This window comes from Heloderma suspectum, chromosome 2 (assembly GCF_057233095.1).
Source record: "Heloderma suspectum isolate Gila_16-S chromosome 2, 16-S_ref, whole genome shotgun sequence".
Taxonomy (NCBI): Eukaryota; Metazoa; Chordata; class Lepidosauria; order Squamata; family Helodermatidae; genus Heloderma; species Heloderma suspectum.
In genome coordinates this window covers 176,187,189-176,215,153 of record NC_139459.1, presented here as the reverse complement: position 1 = coordinate 176,215,153, position 27,965 = coordinate 176,187,189, and the positions used below count along the sequence as shown (strand labels likewise).

The 27,965-nt window shown below is 46.8% G+C and overlaps 2 protein-coding genes across 16 annotated transcripts in view; both read right to left on the bottom strand.

The window, feature by feature from the left end:
• The window catches only part of LOC146353400 (methyl-CpG-binding domain protein 1-like), an 80,815-nt gene extending 80,178 nt beyond the window's left edge, over positions 1 to 637 (bottom strand). For all 15 annotated transcript variants that reach the window (XM_084836398.1, XM_084836370.1, XM_084836381.1 and 12 more), the window contains exon 1: positions 560 to 637. In XM_084836398.1, the coding sequence (XP_084692524.1) occupies positions 560 to 569 (10 nt within the window). In that variant the 5' untranslated portion in view covers positions 570 to 637. The remainder of the gene's footprint in view (positions 1 to 559) is intronic.
• CXXC1 (CXXC finger protein 1) lies at positions 39 to 27,965 on the bottom strand. The gene is made up of 16 exons (XM_084836399.1): positions 27,905 to 27,965; positions 27,094 to 27,209; positions 26,210 to 26,310; positions 25,480 to 25,622; positions 20,035 to 20,193; positions 19,844 to 19,870; positions 18,385 to 18,534; positions 15,325 to 15,432; positions 9,587 to 9,771; positions 8,159 to 8,366; positions 6,103 to 6,213; positions 4,099 to 4,148; positions 2,842 to 2,938; positions 2,136 to 2,288; positions 1,449 to 1,599; positions 39 to 637 (listed from the first exon to the last, which is right to left on the bottom strand). The coding sequence occupies exons 1-15, from the start codon at positions 27,905 to 27,907 to the stop codon at positions 1,453 to 1,455; spliced, it is 1,758 nt and encodes a 585-aa protein (XP_084692525.1). The 5' UTR covers positions 27,908 to 27,965; the 3' UTR covers positions 39 to 637; positions 1,449 to 1,452.

The window sequence follows — 27,965 nt, the reverse complement described above, 5'->3', positions numbered from 1 at the left end:
TACACACACACACACACACACACACACACACACACACACCACATTTCAGGGTATTTTTATTAATCTCTTCTCTGCCTACAGGCAGTAGCACACAATGGGATGATGTATTTGTGCGTGGCTGTCTCCTTTGCCCTGATTCATCAGCCTACAACCCGTACTTTCTAGGTCTCTCAGCCAACAGCAGCTACATGGAAGGGCGATGGGTGCTTCATACCTAGAAAGGTCTTCACTGCAATACAGCATTACAAATCTAGTAAAAACCCTGCTTAGAAAGGCACGGGCTGCCCTAAGCCAGCAGAAACCAAAACATTCTTTGGGGGGGGCAGGGGGGGGAAGGAAGGAAGACCCCACCACTAACTTCCCTACTCCCAAACCCTCTCGCCGGGCCTCCATCCCTGAACTGCATTAATATATTTTTTTTAAAGGGCTATACACAGGCAAGGCTAACAGCCGCTGGCACAGGGGTTAGGGTCAAAGGCAGCTAGATACTACAGGAGCAAGATGGAGGGTCTCAGAGCCAAAAGCCACACCAGACCATTTTAATAAAAAAAGAGCTTACGAAAAATCATTTAAAAAAAAAGATTCTGGTTCAATTGGCACTGAGTCAGGAAGGTCTTGTCAGCCACTGTGGAAGCACCTGCAGAGAAAAAGAATGGGCATTAAGGAAGGGAAGATAACACAAGATTCTACTGCCTTTCCCCTATCTGTGCCAGAGATTCCAGCTGATGCTTTACTCCAGCATTCCCCAACCTGGTGCCCTCCAGATGTTTGAGACTAACTCTTCCAGCATTCCTGACCACTGGCCGATGCAAGTTGAAGCCCAAAACATCTGGAAGGCATCAGGTTGGGGGAGGCTGCTCTACTCTAGGAAAGGGAAGGCCCCTTTGAAGGTGCACCATTCAATTTCTTGGTCAGACCCAGGAAAAAAGCCTCCCCAATCCTCTTTTTGCCTCCCCTGGTGACCACAGTGGCCATGAAGAGAATCCCTTATAACCCCTTCCACAGCAGTCACTGAGCATTGATGCTTCCTAGAAGAAAAGGCACCTAAGCATGTTCCGTGAGTCTGTGCTAGGTGGGGGGGCTTAGTCAACTGCTTGGGCTCAGACCCAATGCAAGGCCAACTGACCCAGTGCCACCATCTTAGCTGTTCTCTGGTGCAAAGTCTGATCATGCCAGGGGCAGCACACACTGTCCCCAACCTAACAGGGACTGTATAAGTTGACCATGTTCTCCAGAATCCCTCATTGGCAAAAGGAACTGCAAGACAATATACCTCCGTTCCAGGGATGCATTCTCTCCCCCTGCCCTAAAGGAACTCCAGACATTTGTGGTCCTCCTGGGACAAATTGGCCAGACATTCCCAACAAGTTGGAGCTGGCCCTGTGTGAATCTTTGTTCACTCTCTGAAGCCAGCAGGCCCTGGATCAATGCCAGTGCCACCAACTCACCAGCTCAGCGGTCAGTGGTTGTACGTAAATCTGTGGTCAGTGGATCGTGCTGGATCGTTTGGTGCAGCATGAGGGCCAGCAGCCCAGCCCGGTTGGTCATGGCCATCCGTACATTCCGCTCCTGCTCAAACAGCTCGTCCAGCTTGTACCACTGCCCAAGAGCAAAGGGAAAGCAATTACACCCACTCATAACTCACCTGTTGGTCTACAATACTTTCACCTCGGTCTTCAGATGAAAAAGGCTCTCAGGGCAGCTTACAAACGTTAATATTAAGACAGTTCCTACTGTCAGGCTCACAATGCAAAAGACATGACACAAAAGGTAAATGGATTGGAAGGGAGAAGGGGAAAAAAAGCAAAACTCAGGCACCAGTTCTTAGCTTCAAAGTTCTTATATGTGTTCCTGCTGGCAGGGAAGGGCAAAACAAGCTCCCTGTAGATGTTCTTTCTCTGGCTCATGTATGGGGCCAGGTTGGTCTCCCCCTTGCCGTGATGCTCTTCCTGGGAGGCAGGGAGCGCAGCCTCCCAGAAGCCCTTGGTTCTCTGGCCAATGGATGATAGTTAAAGGATTCCCACCACTGCAACTGCTACTGAATTAACCAGCCTATTTCGTACAACACAACAGGGTCACCATCACCCTTTGCCACTTCCCCACCAGCCCAAACTCCAAGAGTTTCTGATCCGTACCACGCGCACTCGCTCCAGGTCCACTTCAGCCCGGCGCAGTTTCTCCCAGCAGTAGTGTCGGTTGCATTTCCGCTTGGGCACACGGCAGAATTCCCCGGTGAGCTCAAACACATCTTTTACCATGGGGCAGCCACATACCTCATCTGCCGACACCTAGGGAAAAGTCACAGCCAAGTTGGAGCAAGGATGAAATCCATGGCTGTGTGCACGCTGGCTCAAATAAATTCACATTCTGCAACAAGATCATCCAAATGCAGCACAAGAAAAGCGCAAATCTACAACCTGTAAAAATTATGCAGGTTTGCTCATTTTGCATAACTTATTCTGGCTTTGCAAGTCACGGAGAAGGGGAAGGTGTTACGCAGGGTACCGAAATCCTTTCCCCAATCTCTGGAAATTTTATTCAGCTATGCCCCTGCTTTGAGATTTCAGCAGGCATCACACACATGCTTTCAAGTGTACCTTTGTAGTCATAAGGGCTAGAAACTTGCTTTTATTCTTAAACAAAAGCCAATTCAATACTCAATACCCACATTCCATGTTTTTTCTGCACTTCTATACAATAGCCACAAGCACACACACACAGCCCTGTATAAAGCTTACAAAGCTACATATTGTATTCCAACCTGTGACCATTTCCATCATAGATCTGAAAGATGGCCTAGCCTGTTCCAGCCCAAAACTCGAGTGGTAACTCTGTCCCTACCTTGGGGTCACGGGAATGCTCTGGGCACAGGACCTGCAAGCGTTTACAGTAAGTCTTGCTTTGGGGGTTGTAGACATCACAGAAAAGACGGGTCGCCCTGGAAAAAAAAGCACACACACACATATGTAAGAAAAGGAAAGGTAATGGCCTGGTTCTTAATGGGGTTGATTAGTAAGAAGAAATGGATTTTAAAACCATTTTTAAAATGTAAATTAATTTAAAATTACAAGAAAGCTGATTCAGGTTAAGAAAGTAAGTGTTAGGAAAAGCTAGTAAAGTAAGATTGTACATAGCGGTAGCCATTGATGAATGTATCAATATATCACATTGCCTTCCACAGCAGCCTTACCCAACCTAGTGTCCTCCAGATGTGTTGGACTACAATTCCCATAATCCCCCAGCCAACTATGGGGGAGGCTGTCCTACAGAATCAGACCACAGATCGATCTAGTTCAGTATTGCCTACAACAGGAATAAGTAATCTGGTGCCTTCTGGCTGTTTTGGACTACAACACCCCATAATCCCAGACCATTGGCCATGCTGGATGGGGCTGATGGGAGTTGTAGCCCCAAAACATCTGAAGACGGCACCAGGTTGCCTACCTCCAGTCTACAATAATTGGCAGCAGCTCTCCAGGGTTTTAGGCAGGGGTCTTTCCTTCCTAAAGAGGAAGTGGAGACGGCAGGAAAGTCTGGAACTTTCTTTACCAAGCATGTGCTCTACCCTGAGCTAAGGCCCTTCCCAGTTTTGAAAAATTATCTCCTCCGATAACTGAGGAGATCAGTGTTTCCTGAACAGGAATACCGGGGGGCGGGGGGTGAGAGGAGAGAACCCTGATGAATAGGATTCCCCCTCCTTCCTTATATACAGGACACACAGACATTCTGAGGTGAGAGTGCAATCTCTTCCAGGGGCCTCACTACTACTCTACATTCCAGAAGATTCTGCCCAGTGCTGTGCCAAGTGGTCCAGGACCCATATGTAGAAATACATGAGGCTACTCAAAAAAAGGGACACCTTAATAAATTCCCAGATATCAGCAGTAGGCCAAACTGCTTTGGAAGACTGCAGAATCTTCCCTTCCCCAGGTTTTGAAGACAAGATTCAGGCCTAGTTCTCACTGGTACAACCTGTAGCACTTCAGCCCATGTTAACAGAGGAGCCAATCTGAGAGACAGACAGAACCTGTGCAATGAGCGCTAGCGGGCAGGGTTTGGTGAACAGCCCCTGGCGGCAGGGATGGAGGGCTAACTTACCCTTCAATACGTGTTGGATACATAGACCCAAAGGATGTCTGGCTCTCATACTGTAGATGGGAAGAGAAGAGAAAAGGACAGTCATGACCGCTCAGCAGAACAAAAGCATTGTCAACACCGTTTGGTAAAGGAACAATTCAACTGGATGTTGACAAACGAAACAATGTGACTAGTTCCATCACCTAGTTCCTGTCATATCCCAGATCAACCTTCCTCAACCTGGTGGATGCTGGGAGTTGTAGTCCAACATATCTGAATGGCACCAGGTTGGGGAAGGCTGTCCTAGATTCTCCTTCCTTCAGTAGCAGACCACAGAGTCTCAGCCCACTAGTTGGCAATGCAGGTCATGAGAAATATGACAAGCTGGAGAGTAAAGATGACTCACAACATTCAATGGCCCACAATTAACCATTTGCATGACATCATAATGAACATTGGAAATGTCACACTGGGTTATGAAAATAATCTGCTTAGCTCCTAACCCTATGAATTCAAAAGGGCCGTGCTTCTAAGGAAATATGCACAGTATCAGGCTGTAAATGGAGTACTGGCAAAACCCAGCATGATGTTTCTGGTGCGCATTAAAAATGCCATGCAAATAGTGAAGCGGGTAGCACAGAATTATAGTCCCAGGGCTGTATCCAACACGGGCGCTCTGCCAGCACTAATCATGTTGCACTACCAGGAATGACAGCTGAGGCAATGGGAAGCTAGCATTCAAGAGCCCAACGCTGGACACTAGCTCAAACTAGTGCTTCTGTAACAGGACAAGTCATGCGAGCTCCACTGACCTGTCCTGTTCTGGAAGCACTAGTCTGAGCTGGTTTCTGCCGTGACGCTATCAGGCGCCAGCTTCCCATTGCGCTAGCACTCATTCCCATAATGCAGGGGTAGCACTGGATACTGCCGCTGGCTTCCTGTAACAGGCAACAGCCAGCTAAATACCACGGGGAAGTTTAGAAGCAAGGAAATATCTCAGCTGCTTTTAGTGAGCAGCACTCAGACTTTTCCTATCTCTGAGTATGGAAGTTAAGCTTCTGATTATCATGGCTCATAGACAGGGCTGCTGTCAAGGGTAGGCATGGCTGTGCACCCGCCGAGGGCCCACGCCTCAGCAGGGGCCCACTGACAAGAGCCTCCTGGACTTGCCCCTCCTCATCATTATTACAACCTGCTTTTTCACCTGACTCACGCTCTGGGCCAAACAACAGTGGTAGTGAGAAGGAGGAACAGCAGATGCTGCTTCCGACTTGCTCGCTGGCTCTCTGCCTTTCAAAGCAAGCAAGGGGTAGCAATGATGAGAAAGAGGATGAGGAGCAAGGGCAGCTGGTGACAATGGCGGTCAGAAGGTAGACGCACTGAGGGAGGAGGCCCATTGAGGGCGCCTTGCCCAAGGGCCCTCAAAATACTGGAGCGGGCACGGCTCATAGCCACCAAGAGACCTGTCCCTGTATTTATTCAACACTTCATGGTGGGATATTTACGGTAGCCAACACCACAACATCCTATGGCAAACAGTTCCCAAATCATCAACTATGTAGGTGACAGGTTAAGCACAGCTGATGCCAAGCTACAGGGAGCGACGCATTTCATTTCTAGGCCAGTTATTCAGAAAGGCTTGCATGCAAATGTGGGGAGGGGAAAACAAAACCTAATCAGCTCTTGGAAATGTGCATCATTTATTCAGCTGAAGAATTCAACTGTTCTGGGTTCAGGAAATGGCTTGCCCGGGTGCAGAATTTAATTTTGTGATGGGTCAGCACGTTGCTCCACAGTCCAGCAGGGGACGCCTGGGATCAGTTCCATAGCATCTTGGCACCTTTCTCCTTATCCACACGGACAACATTTCCTGAGGTATGCCACAAATAATCCCATTTTACAGAGGGAAGAGAAGCTGAAAAGGAGCAGTTCAGTCAAGACAACCCAGGGAGCACAAATTCAAATACAGGCACTCCTGAAGTCCAACGCCACAGTTAGCGAGGACAGAGAAGGAAGACAACGCACCTTGGCGTAGCACCGTTCCATGTGGCGCAGGGCAACCTTGGGGTTGATGGGGTGGCCACAAGAGACACAGAATATCTGCAAGTCTGTGTCATCACTGTCTCCTTCACTGGTCTGAGAAAATAGGCAAGCAGAAGTCAAAATTAGCAGCCTGATTTTTGAGGCAAGCAGCATCTCAGGCCACAACACCAAGGAGGTAGGGCAGCCTCCCCCAACCTGGTGTTCCGCAGATGCTTTGGACTACAACCCCCAGGATCCCTGATCACTGGCCATGATGGCTGGGGCTGATGGGAACTGAAGTCCAAAAGGTACAGAGGGCACCAGGTTGAGGAGGGCTGGGGTAGGGCACGCCTGCACAACAGATAACCCAACAAGCCAAACACAACCCAACAAGGCCTGTCAGATGCTTGGCAAACAACTCCCCACCACCACAACTCCCATTTTTGCAGTCCCAGGCAAGCAGCTAAACCTGCATGCTTATTAAGCTCATGGAGGGCCATTATATCGGGCATGTGGACTATGATTGCTCGGCAGGTCACAAGCTGTACAGGCCTGGGGGAGTGTTTCAGTCCAATCACACTTCCCAGACTGCATCAAGCAATCCTGGCTCCAAGTCAGCCTGGGGGCCAGGAGATGTGCAGGTTTCCCTTTACCCCCCTCCTCTCTCCTACTCCAAGATCAGTTGCCAGGGCAGTCCTGCTGCCTGCCTGGTCCCACCCCCTGTTCTCACCCCTCTCAGGCAAGAAGCAAGGCTTAAAAAGCTCAAACACACACACACACACACACACACTCCTACCTACAACCTGCTTTTTGTAACATCTTGCCTGGTGAAGAGATCTTGAAAGCTTGCACATTTTGGGTGATCTTTGGGTTGGCCTAATAAAAGGCATTGCACAAATATGGATTTCTGGAATAGGATTTGGGGGGCTCCCAAGTGCTTGCTTGCTTAATAAATAAAGGGGTGTGGGTGCCCTGCTTCTTTGCCAAGAATATCTGAAGCACAGTTCCACAGGGGGATGCCATTCCAACACCGAGCAATGATCACCACTCTCTCTGTGATCTGTGACCGAGCAATGATCACCACTATGTCACACCTGTACGTGTGACATAGCTCCTCCTAAAGAAATGGCCATGATCTCCATCACACTTGAGCTCCTGCCTCTGATTACATCGGCAAGCTTTGGCACCAACTGAATCAGCAAATGATGGCAGCCTAAGCAATGCGGGGCAACAGCAAGATGGAGTCGTAGAAACTGCTTATTTTTAAAATTTATTATAGTTTATTTATTATATCTTATTGTGGCTTATTTATTATAGGGACTTATGCTCCACCCTTCAACAAAAACCCCAGGGTGGTTTGACCCACTGTTAGCCTCTTGACTTATTCTGTCCCTCAGAAATCAATTGCTCTGGAGGATCAGGCATCTATAAAGCAGGGGCGCAGAACCTCAGGCCCAAGGGCCAAATGCAGCCCACCTGGGGTTCCCCAGACGGCCATCCCCCTTCCATGCCCCCACCCCCTTTTCTCCCAGCCACCGATCATTTGATGGTTTCCCAACTTTTGTGCAGTTTTTTCTCCATTCTAAAAGATTGAAATCTTGCTCATAAGGCAGAGTAAGAGCTTTAAGGTACAATAGGCTGGTATCTGGGGGATTGGGGGGCCCGCCCCTTTGCATTTAGCCCCACTCTGAGCATTTGCATTTGGTCCCATCTGAAATGGAATACGGCTCTCCGGCTGAAAGAGGTTCTACAGCCCTGCCACAAAGCCACTCAGACAATCAGTGGTCATAGGCATGACGTGCCCCATCATAAAGAGATGATGAGGACAAGTCCTATGCTTAACCTGGGAATGCATCCATGCTATTGGTACTCACAAAGATCTGTGATTTTACATGTAGATTCATAAAGGAAAAACATGTGTATACAAGTAGGTTGCAAAAGGGCTCTATGCTAATCCAGTCAAGAATCTATCTCCTCCCTAGGAAGTTATTCTTCCCAACCAAGAGAGGACCCTGGAGTCCTGGGGGCCAGCCCCCATCTCCCCACTTCTTCCAGGCACCTCTTCATCCTCCTTGATGGCTTGCTGCTTGGCCCGGACAATGACAGCTTCCAATTCGTGAAATTTGCGCTCCATTTCCTGTAGCTTGAGCCGGGCCTGCTGCTGCTCCCGCCGTATCCGCTCCAGCAGCTTCTTGCCATGCTCTTCTGCCACACATGGGCTTTGCTGCCACTGCTGGATGCGCTGTGGGAGGATCTCATAAATGCGGCTGGGGAAGAGAGAGAAGGAAATGTGCTACCAGCCCATACACTGGTACAAAGGAGAGGACCGAACAACAGGCAGCATCACACACACAGTACAATGCTAACCTACAGAAGTCATTTGCCACTAGATATTGCAATGGCTGATGCCTGCTCCTGCCCTAAAAGCTTCTTAAGGCAACTTGTGGCTCTCCAGATGTTTTGGCCTACAACTCCCCTGACGGAGCGCCTCTCCCAGTATGAAGCTATCCGTATAGTATGCTCATTATCTGAGGCCCTCCTCTAAGTGCCTCTTCCGAGGGAGGCTCAGAGCACGGCAACAAGGGAAAGGGCACTCTCAGCCGTGGCCCCTGATTATGGAACATTCTCCCCAGTGATGCTCACCTGGCCCCAATATTGTCATCTTTTTGGTACCAGGTTAAGACCTTCCTCTGCGCCCAGGCATTTGACAGTATATGATGAAGTTTTTAATGGGTCCTGGGATTTACTGCTGATTGTTTAAATCAGTTATATTTTTGTACGTCAGTGTTATATGATGTTATTATATCATATTTTTAGAGTTTTAATCTTTGTAAACTGCCCAGAGAGCTTTGGCTATTGGGCAGTATAGAAATGTAATAAATGAAATGAAATGAAATGATCCCTGACCATTGGCTACACTGACTAGGGCTGAAAGTTGTAGGCCAAAACTTCTGGAGGGCCATAAGTTGCCCAACCCTGCTTTAGGGCATCATCTGAAGAACTCATAATCCCCTTTTCCCCATATAGAAAAAAAGAGGGCTTGAGGGCTCTGAATGCAGTGTGCAAAACAGCCCCTCTAGCACTGGGCTATAGCAAGAACTATAAATGAAAGGGGGGAGGGGAGAATTTTCAGGAAAGGGGGGCACCGAGGACTCCCACTAAATCAGACTGATCCACTTGCTCCCTGGTTTGGGCAGTTATGGGATTTACATTGCCCACTGCTGGATGGTGGCATCCATCTTCAAAAGCGCCCTTTCAGTTACATCATCATTATTCCTTTTGTGCAGCTGAAGGCAGGCACCCAAGGCATTGTGCATGTCCATATTCCGCAGGGCCAAAACCAGCCCCCTCCCCACCACCCCACACCAGCTCCGTGGGTGGAACTCATCCCCTCATCACCCATGCTGGAAAACTAACAGAGGCAAAGCTGACAGGAAAAGAACCAGAAAGTAGGGGAGAGATGGAACCAAGGAGGCCCAGCTCTTACTTTGCTGCCAGCTTCATGCCGCATTCATCGGAGCAGTACTTGGAGTTGGCCCGGGCAGCCTGGATGCAGCCAGGGCCTAGACACTGGTGCAACGAGGAAGGGTCTTTAGCATCCACCCGTTCAGCATGCTTGGACCTGTCACGGTGCTTCTGCTTCTGCTTGTGCCGCTTGTATTTCTCCTCTTTCTGCAGGGCAAGAACCACCGTAGGCACAGTTAGGTTCAGCACGTACCTCCCAGGACATCCTTACCAGGGCAAGGAGTGTCCACTGTCACACAGGTCCCTCAAATGCAGACCACCCTACTTGCAGCCCTATTCCATCCTCCTCTGACAAGGTGCATTTCCCCAATGTTGGCTTTCAGGCAACAATGGGCAGCCCCTACCACACTGGCATCTATACCAGGAGAGCGGGAGACCTTAGGGTGGGGCATCCATGGTTCCCCCTTACCCGTTTTATCTTCCCAAAAACCCTGAGATATGACAGTTGGCCCAGGGTCACCCAGTGAGCTCCATGGCTGGGTGGGGATTTGAACCTGGGGGTCCCTGGTTCTAGTTTGACACTGTAGCCCAGAGGTGGGCAACTTGTAGCCCTCCAGATGTTTTGTCCTACAACTCCCATCAACCCTTGCCAGCAATGCCCAAACATCTGTAGGCCCAAACATCTGGGGGCCAAAAGCAGCCCACCCCTGCTCTAACCACTACACCACACTAGCGTTACCATCTTTAGTACGCCACTCATTACTAAAGCAATTGCTGAAATGGGATACCACCACCAGTTATCCATTTCTTTAATCGGACATATTTATAGGACAATATCCTTCTGTGTGTTTGTTATTCTGTCACACATTATAACCATAATGCAACCACTCTCACCTTTCATACATCATTATATCTTACCATGCAATATATGACTGGATCATGTGTGATAATATGTGTATAATATTGGAGGAACTGCAGCTTGGTGGAAGAGGGCATTTCGGCATGCAGTAGGTCCCAGCTCCAATCTCCATTTAAACGATCAGGTCACAAATGATGGGGAAAGACCTCTTAATGCCTGAAACCCCAGAGAGCAGCAACAAGCCCACTGGGCCATATGGACCAATGGTCTGACCTGGTTTAAGGCAGTTTCTAATGCTTGGAGCATAGATCTGCCTTATTGTAATTATTTTTCTGTGTGGGCACATGTGTGTAAATAGGATCTTGTATATGCGTGTGAGAGAGAGGGTGACAGGTATGCAGCCTATGACATCCTTCCTTGGCATGAATCTGGCCCATGAGCTAAAATAGGTTCCCCATCCCTGATCTACATAATACACTTTTTTGTTTTGTTTATCCCTCTGGTCAGATTCCCTATCCAACAGTCAGCCAGTTTTGAGTGTCTGTACCTGGTGCTGGGCACCCGAGACAGGAGAGGGATTCTGTTGGTGTACCTCCCACCCCCCTGCCCAACAGTCTCCCTGCCTGAGCTGACTGAGGTGGTCTCGAGCGTGATGTTGAGGAGCCCAAAGCTTATGGTCTTGGGGGACTTTAATATTCATGATGAAGCTACTTTGTCAGGAGCAGCTCAGGATTTCATGGCCGCCATGTCAACCATGGGCCTGTCTCTTGCCCAACACATGTGGCAGGACACACTTTGGGCCTGGTTTTCTGTGGTGGATTGGGAGAAAATGGTCTGCAGGTGAGGGGGCCAGTGGTGACTCCTCTGGCATGGACAGATCATTATCTGATCAGTTTTGACCTTCAGGCCACCTGTAACCTCCGCAGGGGTGGGGGACCAAATTTGATGGTCCGCCCCAGAGACTGATGAATCCAGATGGATTTTTGAGGTCTCTTGGGCATTTTCGTGAAGGCTTAGCCAGCAGTCCTGCCGAGGTCCTGGTCACTGCTTGGAATGAGAAGATGACCCAGAATATTGATATGATTGCTCCCAAACATCCTCATCCTAATGGTAGAACTGTGTCAGCTCCTTGGTATTCTGAGCAGCTGAGGGCAATAAAATGACTATGTCGAGGACTAGAGTGCAAATGGCAGAAGACTCGGAACGAATACGATCGAACACAGGTAAGAATCCATTTGTGATCTTATTCTGTGGTGGTGATGGCGGCGAAGAAATCCTACTTCTCCGCCACCATTGCATCTGCTCGGTGTCATCCAGCGGAGCTCTTGCATGTGGTTAAAGGCCTCTTGGGTGTAGGCCATGGAACACAAGAACTTGAACCTTCAAAGACCCACTGTGAACAATTTGCCAGACACTTTGCAGATAAAATCGCTCGTATTCGTGCTGACTTGGATGACATTGTTTCGACAGAGACTGATATGGACGGGGCTGGTGCACCACCTAGTCACGTTATGGATACCTTTTGGCTTGTGCAACCTGAGGATGTGGACAAACTGCCTGGAGGACTGAGGCCTACTACTTGGCCTTTAGATCCTTGCCCATCCTGGCTTGTGAAATCTGCCAGAGCTGGGCTGGATATCTGGACCTCTGAGGTGGTAAATGCCTCCTTGAGGGATGGCGAGGTCCCCACAGCTTTGAAAGAAGCTGTGGTGAGGCCCTTGCTGAAGAAACCAAATTTAGATCCTATGGTTCCAGATAATTACCGCCCTGTGTCAAATATGCCGTTTGGGGGCAAGGTGCTGGAGCATGTGGTGGCCTCATAACTCCAAGCCATTTGGGATGATTATTTAGATCCATTCCAATCAGGTTTCAGGCCCGGTTATGGGAAGGAAACAGCCTTGGTCACCCTGGTTGATGACTTATGCCGGGGAATGGATGGGGGGAGTGCTACCCTGTTGGTTCTTCTGGACCTCTCAGCGGCTTTCGATACCATTGACCATGATATCCTTCTGGATCATTTAGCTGGATTGGGCTAGGGAGGCACAGTTTAAAGTGGTTCCAGTCCTTTCTGGAGGAGTGGTCTCAGAAGGTGGTGCTGGGGGACTTCTGTTCCACCCCATGGCCATTAACCTGTGGGGTGCTGCAAGGTTCCATCTTGTCCCCCATGCTTTTTAACATCTACATGAAACCGCTGGGGGAAGTCATCAGGAGGTTTGGGCTGAAATGTCATCAGTATGCGAATGATACTCAGCTCTACCTCTCATTTCCATCTGCACATCCCAGGGAGGCTGTGGAACTCTTGAACCAGTGTCTGGAGGCTGTTTTGGGATGGATGAGGATGAACAAGCTCAAACTTAATCCAGACAAGACAGAGGTACTGTGGGTTGGGAAACCAACTACTTCGGATGGAGGTTTACAACTGGTCTTAGATGGGGTTGCACTCACCCTGAAAGACCAAGTGCACAGTTTGGGAGTCCTCCTGGACTCTGAGCTAACTGGGGAAGCCCAGGTGGCTGCAGTGTCCAGGAGTGCTTTTTACCAGCTTAGGATGGTACACCAACTGCAGCCCTATCTGGAGAGGACAGCCCTTGGCTCGCACTAGTCACATCCCGGCTGGACTACTGTTATGTGCTATACACTGCCTTTGAAGACGGTTCAGAAACTCCAGCTTGTGCAGAATGCAGCCGCCCAAGTATTGGTGGGGGCGAGGCAATTCGACCATATAACGCTTATACTGCACCAGCTGCACTGGTAACCAGTGCGTTTCCAAACCCAATTCAAAGTACTGGTTTTGACCTTTAAAGCCTTAAACGGTTTGGGACCAAGTTACTTGAAGGACCGCCTACACCCATATCAGCTTGCCCACACTTTAAAATCAGAACGGAAGGCTCTTCTCATTTGCCCACCTGTGAGAGCAGTCAGGTGGGTGAACACATGTGAGAGGGCCTTCTCTGCAGTGGCCCCACATCTTTGGAACAAGCTGCCATCAGAGGTCAGCCATGCTCCATCACTGCAGACTTTTAAGAAGACCTTGGAAACATATTATTTTACCTTGGCCTTCTATTGATATGTCTGTTGCTGTTCCTGCTGTTAACATCATTGTTGGTTTTATGGTTGGCTTTTATTGTTTTTATCACTTTTAATATTTTAACTGTTTTTATGTATTTTATTGTTATAAACCGCCTTGGGAGGGCTTCTGCCCTGAAAGGTGGCCAAAAAATATTTTAACTAAATTCAATAAATAGTTTGTTTTTTACAGATTTCATTAGTTCTCCAAAAACAAAATCATACAAAGCAACAGAAAGAAACAAAAAACAAAACATGTGTGTGTGCGTGTGCACACAGAGACACAAAGAAAAACACTGAATTTAAATCTCATTATTGATATAGGGTAGCACGTTTAACATATATGTGTATTCTTCCCCATTACCCTACAAACCACAATACAGGTGGAGTCTATAGGCTGCTTGGAGGGTTTCTTTATAATTCTTCACCATTTAGTCCCTTCTGCATAGTCTGAGGAAAGGTTTTGACAAATACTGCTGTGCATGTCACTGATTCTATTTCTATTTTTAACTCTTATTTTTTCCTGCTTCCCAGTGCTAAAAACTACTAAGATACGTGTGCTTAGCACGCATAACCTGCAGCCGTTTGCAAGTATCTCCAGCACTGGGTATGTTTGCAATTTTGCTTGAACAAAAATGGGCATTTAGACTTTTGAAGCCATAAACTGATGTGTGCTTGTGTGGGAGTAAGCTCTGCTATACAGAGTAAGTCTTACTTCTGAGTAAACAGGCATAGCATTATTTTATGCAAGAAGTCTTGGGAAGGTTTTTACCCTAAAAGGCAGCCTAAAAGCATTTAAATACAATAAATAAATAATATTGTTCTATAAATTTCATAAAGATGCAAATAATAGAAATGTATATGCTAGGTAAGGTGTACATGAGTTATTTTATATTGTTAAAGCAGTAAAATAAGTTTAGTGTTGATAAGGAAATAAATTGCATATATTAAAACTATCAATTAGAACTGGGGTTGGACTTGATGGTCTTGTAGGCCCCTTCCAACCCTACTATTCTATGATTCTATGATGATATCCATAAAAAGGTCCATCATTTCCCCCAAGAAACTGTTCCTCTCCCTCCACAATGGCTTCAATATTTCCAGAAAGTTTACATCTCTACTGGTCTCTCCAGTTAAAAGTATCTGGTAGCAGGTAATAGGACAGAATTCTGTCCAAATCCCTGAAGAGCTGAAAATCAGAGTCATGAATACTGAGTTACATGGACCAATGCTGAGTTACATGGACCAATGCTCTGTCTGAAACCCTAAAGGGCTGCTGCAAGTCAGAGCCATCAGTACTGAGTTATTTGGACCAACTACATGGACCAGTGGTCTGACCTGATTTAAGGCAGATTCCTAGGCTTGTGGCATAGATATTTCTCATTGTGATGGTGCTTCTCTGCCTGGGTGATTCCTCAAGATCAAGACCAGCTTTTGTTGGGAATCGTCTATGCCATCGTTCGTTTGTTGCTTTGTTCTACAAGCCCAGAAGCATCTGGCTGGTTGCAGTTGGAGACAAAATGCTGAGCTAGATGGACCTTGGCCAGCTCTAGCAAGGCACAGCTTATGTGCTACTTGCCAACAGTGGCAGACTTGAACTGGCTCGCCCAGTTTGCAACAGCGAGGAAAGGAAGAGCAATCTCCTCCCACATGAGCCTTAAAGAACGACGGATCCAATTTGGCTCACAAGCGTGGTGCTGTCACATTCCATACCCTAGAAAGGATTGCAGCTTCAGGACAGGGCCCAGCCACTCAAAACCAGCCAGCCATATGGCGCAGTCATGGCAACACCTCCCCAGCCGCAATCTAGGCAAGTTGCCATTCCAAGACCGCACCTTTTTCTCAGACTTCTTCTCCCTCCGCTTGACGTGCTTCACCTTCACAGCCCGCTTCCGCAACACGGGATCGAGGTAGGGCGTGTCATCTGTGTCGCTGAGCCATGGCTAAGAGGAGGGAAAAGAGAAGTCAAGGGGGGGCCCATACACAGAAGCCTGGCGCTGAGCTACTGTCACTTCTGGAGCAAGGCTCTCAAGAACAGCCCAATGGCACAGAGCAGAGAGAAAAAGCCAGGCTTGCTTCCAGTTCACCCCAAGGAAGAACTATGTGCAGCCTGAACATTCACAGCCCTGCTCAGTTCCTGGTTTTGTGGGGGCACCACTTGGACAAGGAAGTTAAGAGGTGCCAGGCCAACGCCATATGCCTCAGCCCCTATAACAAGGCCTGCCACCAAATCCCATTGTCACAGACGCTACTCAGCCGCACACCTAATGATGAGGGCTTCACAGAAAGGTTTCCTAAGCAAATTAGGTTAATTTACACAGGGTAGTTTGCATCGGAAAATTTTCAGCTTCCATCAGAAAAATGATCTGCTGCCCTAGTACAATCTACGTTAGCATGTTTATTTCATGTGTATTTAGTCAACGAAGCTTGAAAAAAGTACCCTATGTAAATTTTTCATCCCAATACACCACAAGTATTTTTATGTATTCCATTTATTTCATTTATTTGACCTGAAATATTTGAGGGAGGAAATTAAACCACACTTAATACAATTTAAATGTTCTCATATGTAGAAAAGTTTATTGGAATACTTGTAAAAATGTAAAGGCAATGTTATTTACTTTTATTTTATTTATTTACAATATTTATATACCTCTCCACATCAGAAGATTTTGGAGCGGTGAACAACAATGGGGTTGTATCCAATGGTGACACCCCTCCCGCTGAATGGATTTCTCTCTCCCGCCCCCTGTATGCACCCCAAATCTGCTCCAGTGGGTTGGAGGCCCCTCCAGAGTAGAACTGGAGTAAATGTGAGGAGCTGCAAGGGGAGGAGAGGGAAGGACTGTTGCACAAGTGGATGTCTGCTTGTGCGAGGGACGGATCAAACCCAATAGCAGGTACTTCCCTTACATTGTTTATATTTAAAATAAAAACAAAGGTACCGAAAGTTGTTGAAAGACTAATACATTTTAGCAACCCAAAGAATCATGTGTAATATGCTGACAACAACTCATCTACAACTTTGAAAGTGCCACCCTTGGCTAAGATAGTATTTGCAGTTGGCATCCTTTCATTGTTACTAGTGAACTGATTAAATGGATTCTTTTCTGTGGCTCAACAAAGCATCACTGGTCACAGCCCTCTTTTCATCCTGGGACTGGCAAAAGGGGCAGTGAGCAGATCTGGCCCAGGAGCCATCAGCTGCCGATGGTTACACTGTGCATTAACCGCACTGCGCCATCTCAAATCTGGTGCAGGATTTAGTCAGCTTCTCCCTTTGGAAGCCACCCAAAAAAACAGCTTTGCATAGCTGCCCTCCACGTGGCAAGGTTGCAATATGTGTACTGGGTTTATTCTACGAGTCAGAACAAATTCACAGTTATGCCCCAACACACAGAAGTATTGGGGGGGGGGGTTTTTTGACAACATCTGTGCCCCTGGTGGCGGACCAAAGAATGTCTGAATCAGCCCTAAGTAACCAGAAGCAAAGTTAGCAGAGCTTCTAGTCCCCAAGAAATTGGTCTCCAATGCCCTATATTGCCACATATGCCTGTGCCGTGGCTAACTATATTTCCCACTTCATTCACCATGAAATTCTGCCATCGTAATCTCTGCTGAAAGACTACACAAGTTGTTGTTTTTTTTTAACTCATGGAAGCCAAATTATACTAATGAGATACATGCAATTCTTTTCAGACAGGCTAAAAAGCAACTGTCACATGCCTGTCTTCAAGCTTCTGCCTAGCAACTAGCTGAGCAGCAGCTGCATCACTGAATCTTCACAAACATTCTAACTGCTGGGAGCAGGGGCGGGTCAGCAGTAGAACATAAACAACTCATCTACAACTCTGACACTGCCAAGTTTGCCTAATATTGTATTTACGATTGGCACCCATTCATTGTTTATTAGTGAAATTATGACATTGATTTTTTTACATGACAAAATAAAGTAGTGGAAAATTTTCCACCCCACATCTCTACAGGAAGACCCATGTGCTGTTAGCAAGGGGTGCTATGCAAGCAAAGAGGCTAAGGGCTAAGAATTTGAGTAAGAAGGACAGAGATAGTCAGCTGAAAAGCAGAAATCTGAGAGAAGAGAGGACCAGAGAACTTAGAAGGCTGAGGGAAAGAGAAGTGAAGAAACAAGATGAGCCAAGATAGAAAAGAAGGTTTGCGGATAAACTCTTCAGGGCTGCAGGGATAACTGAAAGTGGACAAGCATGGAGCTCTAAAAGCTGAGGGACTTTGTCAAATCACATATCGGCCTGGTTCACATATAACAACTACCCATGGGTTGTTTAAACCATGGGTAGTTGAGACCACACAGGAACTAGTGAGCCTGCCGCCTCCTGACCGCTCGCCACTTCCGCTTTGTTTCCACTTTGCTAAACAACCCAGGAACTGGGTTGTACTCCATGACACCCGAGCTCGGCACTCTGGGCTGATGAGGGAGAAGCAACCCAGAGTTTTAACCCATGGTTTGCTGTTGGGTTAAACCACTCGGTAGTTTCTCCTTCGACAACCCAGAGTGCCGGATTTGGACATTCATGGCGCACAACCCAGGGGGTTGGTGGGTTGATTAGCAAAGAGGAAATAGTGAGCAGTTGAGGGGAGGCGGCTGGTTCTCGCACAGTCTTGACAACAGATGGTTTAAACAACCCGGGGTAGTCGTTGTGTGCAAACCGGGTCAATTATATGAAGCATTTCGCCAAATGTTTGGGTATTATTTCTCTAGTGTACTTGATCTGAATAATGCCAAGGCACAGAATGTGGGATTCTGTGGGAGGGGAACCCAGAATACACTGTCCTATGACAGAGTTGGCCTACCCAAGCATTCCCCTGCCAACATGACTGAGGAATCCCAACAGAATGGGTCCACCACAGGGTCTCACCAAGTTCTGATCATCGAAGGCCCCTGAACAAAGCTCCTGATACAAATCGGGATCTATGTGCAGATCGTCATCCGACAGAGGCTCGGGTGTGGCAGCCGACTCTAGCTGTTCCTTTAGCAGCTGCAGATCATCCTCCCGCCCCCGTAACATCTATTGAGCATTTAGGGAAGAGTGTGGGGGGGGGAGGGGGGAGAAAGCCATGAGAGAGAGAGAAAAAGAAAGGAGAAAGAAGAGAGAGAGAGGAGAGAGAGAGAAAGAGAGGAAAGCATTAAAGAAGCCATCCCTCTGGCTTCGTAAGCACAAGGCACTGAAAACAGCACAAACATCCCCCTCTCTTCCTGTGCACAGCAGTGAATAGAGAAAATGGGGCTCACTGAACGTCAAGCAGCAAAGCGCAAGAAGCAGAGAGAACCCAACACCCACTTATTTCCCAAAAATCAAGAGCAGAGGAGAAAAAGCTTAGAGTCAGGTCAAAGAAACAGGGCTGAATGGCCCAGAAAAACCTGCAGCTAAAAATAGATCCAAACTGGGCTCTCAGGTGCCCAGACCTCTCAATGCCAACCCACTAAATATCAGGCTGGGCCTACACGTGCAGCAGAACCAGATGGGGAAGGAGGTGGTGAAATGGACTGGACCACTTCAGACAAAAGGTGAGGCTGGGATCTCCAACATGGAGGAAAGACTCTCTTGGCACCTGTCAGGTGTCCTACCCCTCCAGATTTTTATTTCATTTCTTAAGAATGTTTATTTTGTTTTTATTTTCTTAATGGGAAGACGGTATGATGCAAAGTGAAGCACTGCCCTCAAGCACCATCTGTATTTAAGTTCAACAGAGTGGTTTTGGGTATTGGAGCTCAGCCCCCACCTCTACCTTCCACTTAGGTTCTTGAGCAAGTTAGGTTCTTCTAGCTTCACCAGTTTGCCTCCTGGGAAATGAGTGTTTTGTGACTGGCCATGCCCAGCATGGTAGCCATTTTATGAATGGGCAAGTTCCCCGCATGGCAGTCATTTTGTGAGCGTGCCCATGACACTCTCTCAAAATTCCAAATGTGCCCACCAACCCAAAGAGATTGGAGACTGATGTGAAGAATATCATATTTGAATGCTCCCTTACATTGGGGAGAGAAAAGCAAACTCCCTGCAAGTAAAAAACTAGCAAAACACCATAGGGCAGACTAGAATCTTTCCCTGATCTGCTAGTTTTCTTTTGGTGGGGATTTTTTAAATGTGTAAACACAGCACACTCTATCTGCTATCTGAAGGCGTACTGTCTATTTGACCACTTCAGGACTTTCACCACCTCATTTTGCTGCAGGTATAGAGCAAGCCTCCTTCTGCTCCCCTAGCTAGGGAAAAAAAATCCCAGGAGTCCCAACTTAACACTCATCTATTTTCAATCCTGAGTTTTAAATTAAAAAGAAAAATGAAAAAAAAAACTGGAGGGAAAAAGGAAACTTACCGAAGCTGGAAAATATTTATAGGACTCCTAGGAAGAAAAGAACGGGAAAAAAAAATCACGTGTGAGCTACACACAAATCAACAGCTTCAATTTGAGGTGGCTGCCACTCTGGGGTGGAGCAGCCAAGAAAGTGCCCCGCAGAGAAAACATGCAATGATCTCCGGGCAGCAAGCGCCCGCCGGAACACTCACCCGAGCCCGAACCTGGCACTGCCTCAGGCGGCACTTCTGGCGGATTTTGTTGGGGCCCCCAAATTTCTTCATGTCACGGCAGAAATCGCATTGCCCGCAATCCTCTGTGCGCCGGCAGGCCTCGCATTCGCCGCACATGCGCGCAGAACGCTTGATCTGCTGCAGGTGAAGAAAGCGGAGACGACGAATGAGAATCTGAGTCGCCAGTCTCCACTGTGGTAATGCTGCCTCCCCCCACTCCCAACTCTCCAGAACCTTGAAACAGCAAGAATGAAGCACAGATTCAAACTAATAATGGAGATGGACCTTGTTGCAGTAGTTCAGCTGTAAAAGGAAAGAGCAAACATCTCACCTTTAGCTCTGGGTTCTCCAATGTGGTGCCCATGGGTATCAGTGTGCCCACAGACACATGGATACCCACACACCGCTCTTGGCACCCATCAGGCTCTCTCCCCCTCCTAACTTTTATTTTATGTAAGGTGTGTGTGTTTTTAAACTAGGAGGATGGTATGATGTAAAGTGAATTCCCCTCCCAACACACACACACACACACACACACTCCAGCACCATCTTTATTTGGGTCCAAAAGAGTGGTGTTGGGTCTTGGAGCTCACAACCCACCTCTGCCTTGTATTTAGCTTCCTGGGCAAGTTACTTTTCGTTTAATCTCACCAGTTTGCCTTCCAGGAAATAAGGGTTTTGTGACTGGCCAAGGTGACCATGGCAGCCATTCTGTGAGAGCACCCATGACACTCTTTCAAAATTCCAAATGTGCCCACCAGCCCAAAACGGTTGGGGACCCCTGTTTAGCAGGTTTGTAGATTAAAGCCAGCATCCTGAAGTAAACACAATAGACAATAGGGACAGCTAATGAAAATGGTGCAGTGGTGCATTCCTGGGATGGAGATGGGCTCCTTCATTCTAAGCAGCATTCTATATGTGCGTGTGTGTATGTATTTATATACACACACCCACTCGCTCACTCATTCTTTTACTTTCCTATCCCCCAGAAGTCTTAGGGAAAGTGGCATCACACATTAAGCAACTTCTGGATTTATCTATCTGGATATATCTATCTGGATATATCTATCTATAACTGAAGCTTCTTTGGAAGAACTCCTACTGAGCTCTTGCCATTCTCAAAATGCCTGAATTTATTTATTTTTAAAGCATCTCACTACTTCCAGGACATGTTCAAGCCTGGATATCATCAGACCTCTGGGAGCCGTTGTGAAGTAGCTACCAAAAGCATCTCGCTATGTGTTCTCACTATCTGAATGCAGCACAGAGGTCACTGCCAAGCGGCTGAGGAAGGCGCCAAGAGGCCAGAGAGAAGCAGGTTTATTTTTTGGCTGGGCAGCCATTCTGCAGTGGCAGGAGGGGTGTTGAACCTCTTTCAGCCCAAAGGCCAAATTCAATTTTGGAGAAGCTCTCGGGGTGGCATTCCAGTGGAAGGCAGGCCCAACATCAAAAGTAGCAAAATGCCAGCATATTGTAGCTTAAAGCTCTTACCGCCAGTACTGGGAGAGGCGTTTCAACCTTTTACAACAGGGGGAAAACATGCAAAAGCTGGAAAACCACCAAATGATCAGCAGTCAGGGGAAAGGGGTTCGGGTCAGGAAAGGGGGCATAGCTGTCTGGGGAACCCCAGCGGGCCATGTTGGGAGCCCAGGAGGGCCAGATTTGCCCACGGGCCGAAGGTTCCCCACTCCTGGAATAGGGAGTGGCACACCAAGGCCCTCACAGCTTAGTGGGCCAGACCTCAGGGGTAGAAAAAAATGCTTTGTGTGCAGAATATCAAAGGTTCTGTCCCTGGCATCTCTAGTTAAGATGGAGCTCAAGGAAATACTCTACAGAGCCTCGTGCGGCGCAGAGTGGTAGGGGGCAGTATTGCAGCCGAAACTCTCCCCACGGCCTGAGTTCGATCCCAGCGGAAGCCGGGTCTCGGGTAGCCGGCTCAGGTCGACTCAGCCTTCCATCCCTCTGAGGTCGGTAAAATGAGGACCCAGCTTGCTGGGGGAAAGGTAGTCACTACTGGGGAAGGCAATAGCAAACCACCCCGCTACAGTCTGCCATGAAAACACCAGCGTAAGCAGGCGTCGCTCTAGGGGTCAGTAATGACCCGGTGCTTGCACAGGAGGAACCTTTCCTTTCCAAGTAATTACAATATACAGGGTTTTAAGCAGGAATAGATTACGGAATGGATTGTCTCATTTTGCCTGATCAATGGATCACAGCTTTGGCATCTATACCTGTCCCATCTATGGATCTTAGGCTGTTATTTGCTCTTATTCAGCAAAATTTTTGTTTTGTGTCTACTGGGCACCACAACCTCTCTTTAATAAGGGTTTATCTGATTCGGTTAATTGCTGGTGGTGCAATGCAGTTAATGCTTCTTTTAAACATACATTTTGGCAATGTCCAGTAGTTGCTTCTTTGGGGGGAGGAGGTTATGATATGGATAAATTCTGTACTGCAAGAGTCTTTAATATTCACTGATGTCCATGCTCTTTTAAATTATTTACCTGCTTCATGGAAATTAACTAATGGTCAGCATAAATGGATCCTCCGTGCCCTTTTGATAGCTAAAAGACTGATATTACAACACTGGAAGGATAAAAGCTTACCTCCTATACTGCAATGGATTGAGGACCCTACAACACTTTCAGTATTTGAATGGGTGGCATGTAGACACCACCTACGAAAGGATACCTATTTGGGTATCTGGTCCACTTTTGTTGAACCCTATATATAATTGCTAGAAGGTTGTATTTTCATACACATGCAATTCATATGTATTCATACACACACACACACATATAACTTTTTTTCTTCTTTTGTTGAAATTTCACAATAAAAATATAAAAAGCTCAAGCAGCAGGGCTAGGGAGGATATCTGCAAGAGCCACTGCCAGTCAGAGTAAGCGCTACTGGGCAAAATGGACCAATAAGATTAAAAGGCAGGTTCATACAGCCAGAATCCACTCACCCCACAGAGATCTGCCAATGTCCTGAATGTACTTATTATATATATGCCACTCATTGACTGCTCAGTCTTCAATCCAGTTTACAACAATGTAAACCGAATAAAGCAGGACTATAAATACAATACAATAAAGCCTACAGGAATCTATTATAAACCAGATTAAACAACTCAAAACACCACAAAACAGCACAGTAACAAGTTAACAGTCTTTCAAGAATGTGGGCCTGGCAAACAAGATAGTACTTCTAGCAGATGACATGCTTGCTTCCCTGGGTCCTGCAATGAAGGCCTCCTTACTTGATCCCAATACGTGGGAGGGGGAAAGATGGAGAAGATGCTTTCCCACACCACAGAGCCTACTCCACATGCTCTTTGCCCCTGAGTTAGCAATCGAAGGCAAGGGAGTATCTAGGAGGGCAGGATGACAAATTTGGCCCAGGTACCCCCAGTTACTGGCCTAAGGTACTGAGTCGCAACTTCTGAACAGTCTTCAAGAGCTACCCCATGTGGAACACATTACAGAAGTCTAGCCTGAACATTAAGGCACCCACATGTCACAAAGTTCAAATGGGGCAGAGAGGATGGCCTGCCTTCTCAACATATAGAGCTGAGGAAGAGAGCCTTCCGGCCATGGGAGCATTCAGGACACATACGGCAATGTTCTTAACTTGAGCACACAGTGGTACTTAGTTACATAGCTCTACCAGACATGCCCCAAATTCTTAGAGCCAGATATAGTCAGCCATGAATGCTGTCAATCCATTCAAGAGCTCTCTCTTCATGCACAGGCACACCCACATAATCAGTATCAGAGGCAACAGAGAAGGGCCTCATGGAATCAAGCTAAAGATTCATCTAGTCCAGCTTTTGTTTCCAACAGTGGACAGCCAGATGCCTCTGGACGCTCGCAAGCAGGAATGGAATGGCCTTCCTCTGTTTGTTCTCAGCATCTAGTACTCAGCATCTGGTATGCCGTACATGGATATTTCATTTAGCTTATCATGGCTACTAGCCGTTGATAAACCAATTTTGTACTTCAGCACAATCCTACACATGTCTACTCAGAAATAAGTCCCACTCAATTCAATGGGCCTTACTCCCAGGGAAGTAAGAACAGGACTGCAGCCTTAATCTGCCTGTTCCTTTCCATGTGCAAATAGAATCTATGGATTTCATTACCAAAGGAGCTATGAAGATTAAGCGTGCAAGAAACTTCTGAAATATATATGTCAGTCATTTTTAATCTAGGCAGTAGTGGGAATACACTCAAGCTGCAATTATCTATGACCAAAATGTTCAGGCTATTAGATGCTGGGAGTATATAATAGAGAGGAAAAGGATCATTTCAGCTGCACCATATTTTGTATGTTTTCCTTTGCGAGATCAAATGGAACACCCAGGGCCACCATCGCCCATTGGGTGAGAGAGATATGGCTGCTGGTAAGCATTGCTTGCTCAGTTCAGGGACCTGCCTTTCCCATCACACTGATACCACATCTCACTTCTATCCAAACCTTGTCTTGGTCCAGAGAATAACGACAGAGGAGCAGGAAGGGGAGAGGAAAACACACAGTTGAGCAGCAGTATAAGTCTGCTATTTTAAAATAGTTATATCTGCTGCTTTAAATTTTATTTGACTCCTGTGTCACGGTTTGTTCTATTTTCATATTTGTGGTATTATAATTTTATTGATTGGTTTTATTAGTTGGAGGGGGGGTTGTGCATTCAATTTTGTAAATGACTTTGTAGGATTTTCAGCAGCGTACAAACAACAACAAACAACTGCGGGATGTATCCTCCAAGCAGTCTAACTACAAGAGTCAAAATGAAGTCTAAAATTATACCATGGTGTCAGTCAAAACCCCACAAATACTGATGGAGCTTGTGTTGTATAAAAGTCCTACGGATAGATAAAACTCAGCTTTGAATAAACGATACAGTCAGAGGGAGACAAAAACAAAACAAAACATGAAGCTGTTTAGGAAATGAGGCATAAAGACTGAAGATCATAGCTGGTCTCTTATGAGGAGGCATTGATCTAATTTGCAGCTAAGTAGTTTTGTTATCAGGATAAGTGTTCCACTCAGTTGGCAAAAACCCATGGGAGTCTGAAGTGGCTATTACAGCAAAATCACCAAATGAATGCCTCTAACAAACAGCTACACTCCACATGTAATTTGCTACAGGGGACCTGTCATAGTCCTACGACCTTCTAAATAATTCCACCTTCATACTGCCCATCAAGAACAGGCATTTTTTATGGGACTTTGAAGAGGCAGAAACCGGGCAAGGCATTTACCTGAACTACATCAGTCAGAGATGACTGTTAGGACCAGGCAGTTGCCCCAGAGTTCTAGAGGATACTTAGAACCCAACAGCTCAACTCACATACCAGATTCTGCGATTAGAAAGCCATGCCATGCACTGATCTCTGTCAGTTATCAATGCTAAAATCTTACTTTTGAGCTCCGACTCTGCTCTAAGGCCAGTTCCTGGGCCTTTACACGCAACTCATCCTTCTCGGCACGTTCCCGCTCACCCTCACGGTCTTTCTCCTTGGACTTTTTATGCCTGTATCGGATCTCAAGTGTTGGGTCTCTCTCTATAGGACAGAAAGAAAAATAAATTAACAAAGTTTTCACATTTTGGTGTAGAGACTGGTCTGAATGTACTAAATGATGTACTTCTGCCTCTGAAGCTAAGCCAGCCTGGTCCAGCCAGTAGTCTTCCATGATCCTTGGAGGAAGAGCATGATAAAATTCTAACAACATCTCCAGTGGTACCCCAACAGAGGGTGAGAGTCACAATCTACATAAGCAATCTATTTTGTCTGCCAATTTAGGCAAAAATACGGAAAACGCCAAACTAAAGCCTTTATATGGAATGATTACTCTTAAAACATTTTTACAAAAGAAGTCAGGCTGCAAAAAACCTTGCGATACAAACTCAAAGATCACAAGCGGTTGGGCTTCTTTTTACTTGCATCTCCATTACTGACCCTAGAGTGTTTTTTGCCAACCTGTTTTCAAACACTAAAGGTGGTCCAAACGTAGAGTTTTGTTTTGTACATAAAACCCAGGGATTTCCAGGACACATCTAAAAGGACACATAGTTAAATGCTCCTTAGGGCCTTTGCCCAGATTTATGAGGGCTACCTGCAGTCCCAGCACCATCTGGTTCTTAACTCACCTCGGCACTGCATGCAGTACCACTCCCTAATGGCCTTTGCCATCTTCTCAGTAATGTTAATGCAGTGGCCATGGAACCATTCATTGCAGTGATCACAGCCTCTGGGGTAGAGAGAAAGACAAAGAAAGATAAGAATCCTCTAGACAAGGTTCTTCTGCATTTGGGTATCAAGATACGATTTCTAGACAAGCAGCCCTTAGAAAGCACAGAGTCCTCTATCTGAGGATGAAGGGCAGAAGATAGATTGGAATCTACTGGTAAATCTCTGGGAGAATTGCAGTACTTCAGCAAGGGTGCCTTCATTCCCAATTGTTTAATAATGCCAACAACAAAAAGGCTCCCCACACCCCACTTTTCTAAATTAGGTTGCTGAGATGAAAGAAAACTTGAAAGGAAAACCAGGAATTGATTTTGGTGTGACAGGACTGGAAGCTCAGTTCTGGCACTGAAAAGAAATTCCTGGGCTGAACTATTGGGAGTCAGCCACCTTAAGTATCATTTTTTGATGGAAAGGCAGAAGATAAATGAAATAAAGATAAAGATAAATGTTCTCTGAAGTACCCTGTTCCTTAATTCTAAAGGTATGCTGCCGCCCTCACTGCAAGCCACTATTTTGCACCAGGTAAACCTTAAAGCTTCTAAAAAAATAAGCAGATCATCATGCAAGATGTTTGCCCACCCCTACTCTATGACACATCCCACACAGTTACTCCAATAAAAGTATTGAGCCTTAAACCCTTTGGAACTTAACAAGACTGGACTCTAACTTATAGAGACCACCCAATACACAGGAACTTGACAGATGATTTTAGCAGCTAAACCACCACCCCTCCAGTATCTGCACAGTTCTTCTGTTCCCATCCCCCACCCTCCACAATACTCACATCATGAAACAATTGATATCAGGTTTGCGACAGATGCAGTAGACTGGGGCATTCTCTCCATTCTCCGATTTGGACTCCTCACCCAAAACAGCCAGGTCGGGATCAGAGAATTCATCCTGAATTGCAGAAAGAAAACAAAAGATTAAATTATAGCAACTGGGCTCAGGATGCGGAGTTAAGAATAAGGACGGCATTCTCATCACCACATTCCCACACATCAAGGCTGATTACAACACTGATTACATGTGCAGAGGATTCAAAGTTCCACTGAACATAGTGGGACTTCTGAGAAAAACATGCATAGGGCTGTATTGCGTGCGGGGGGGGGGGGGTTAAGCCCAATCTCCATGTCTAAAAACTTGGCAGTGGGTTTGCAATGTCCCAGACATAAAGGAAAGCTGGTAAAGATCTCTTTCTTTCTCTCTCTCTCTCTCTCTGCCAAGAAGCCCTGAGGATTCGCTACCAGCCAGATTAGGCAACACTGGGTTACATAAACTACTCTGCATACGGTAACTTCATATATTCAATCAATCTCTCTCTCTCTCTTCTTTTTTTGCAAAACTCGAATCAGGACAAAGGAGGCCCTGACTGGACCTCATCACCTGACAAGCCACTGACCCCCCGCACTAAAACAGAAGTTAGGAAGGAACCCAGGAGCCCTACCCCCTCACCCCCCCACCCCCGAAAGCTGCCATTCCCCTTCCAGATCCCACCTCCCATTCACCAACATTCCCGCCCACTAGACGCCCCTCCTTCTCCATTCTCAGAGATGGGACTAGCGCTCCAGGGATCGTAGCTTCCCATCCCTCACCATGATCTCTGTCCCTCGGCACCAGCCAGTTCCCTTGTTCGGAATCAAGACAACAAGGGGC

Bases quoted from the DNA above. Each gene is read 5' to 3' on its own strand.
- CXXC1 (XM_084836399.1), bottom strand. The intron at 20,194-25,479 runs GTAAGATTTTAG...CTTCACCTGCAG, and splicing joins AGCAGAGTCGGAGCTCAAAA to CAGATCAAGCGTTCTGCGCG. The intron at 2,289-2,841 runs GTAGGGACAGAG...ACTTTTCCCTAG, and splicing joins AGCATTCCCGTGACCCCAAG to GTGTCGGCAGATGAGGTATG.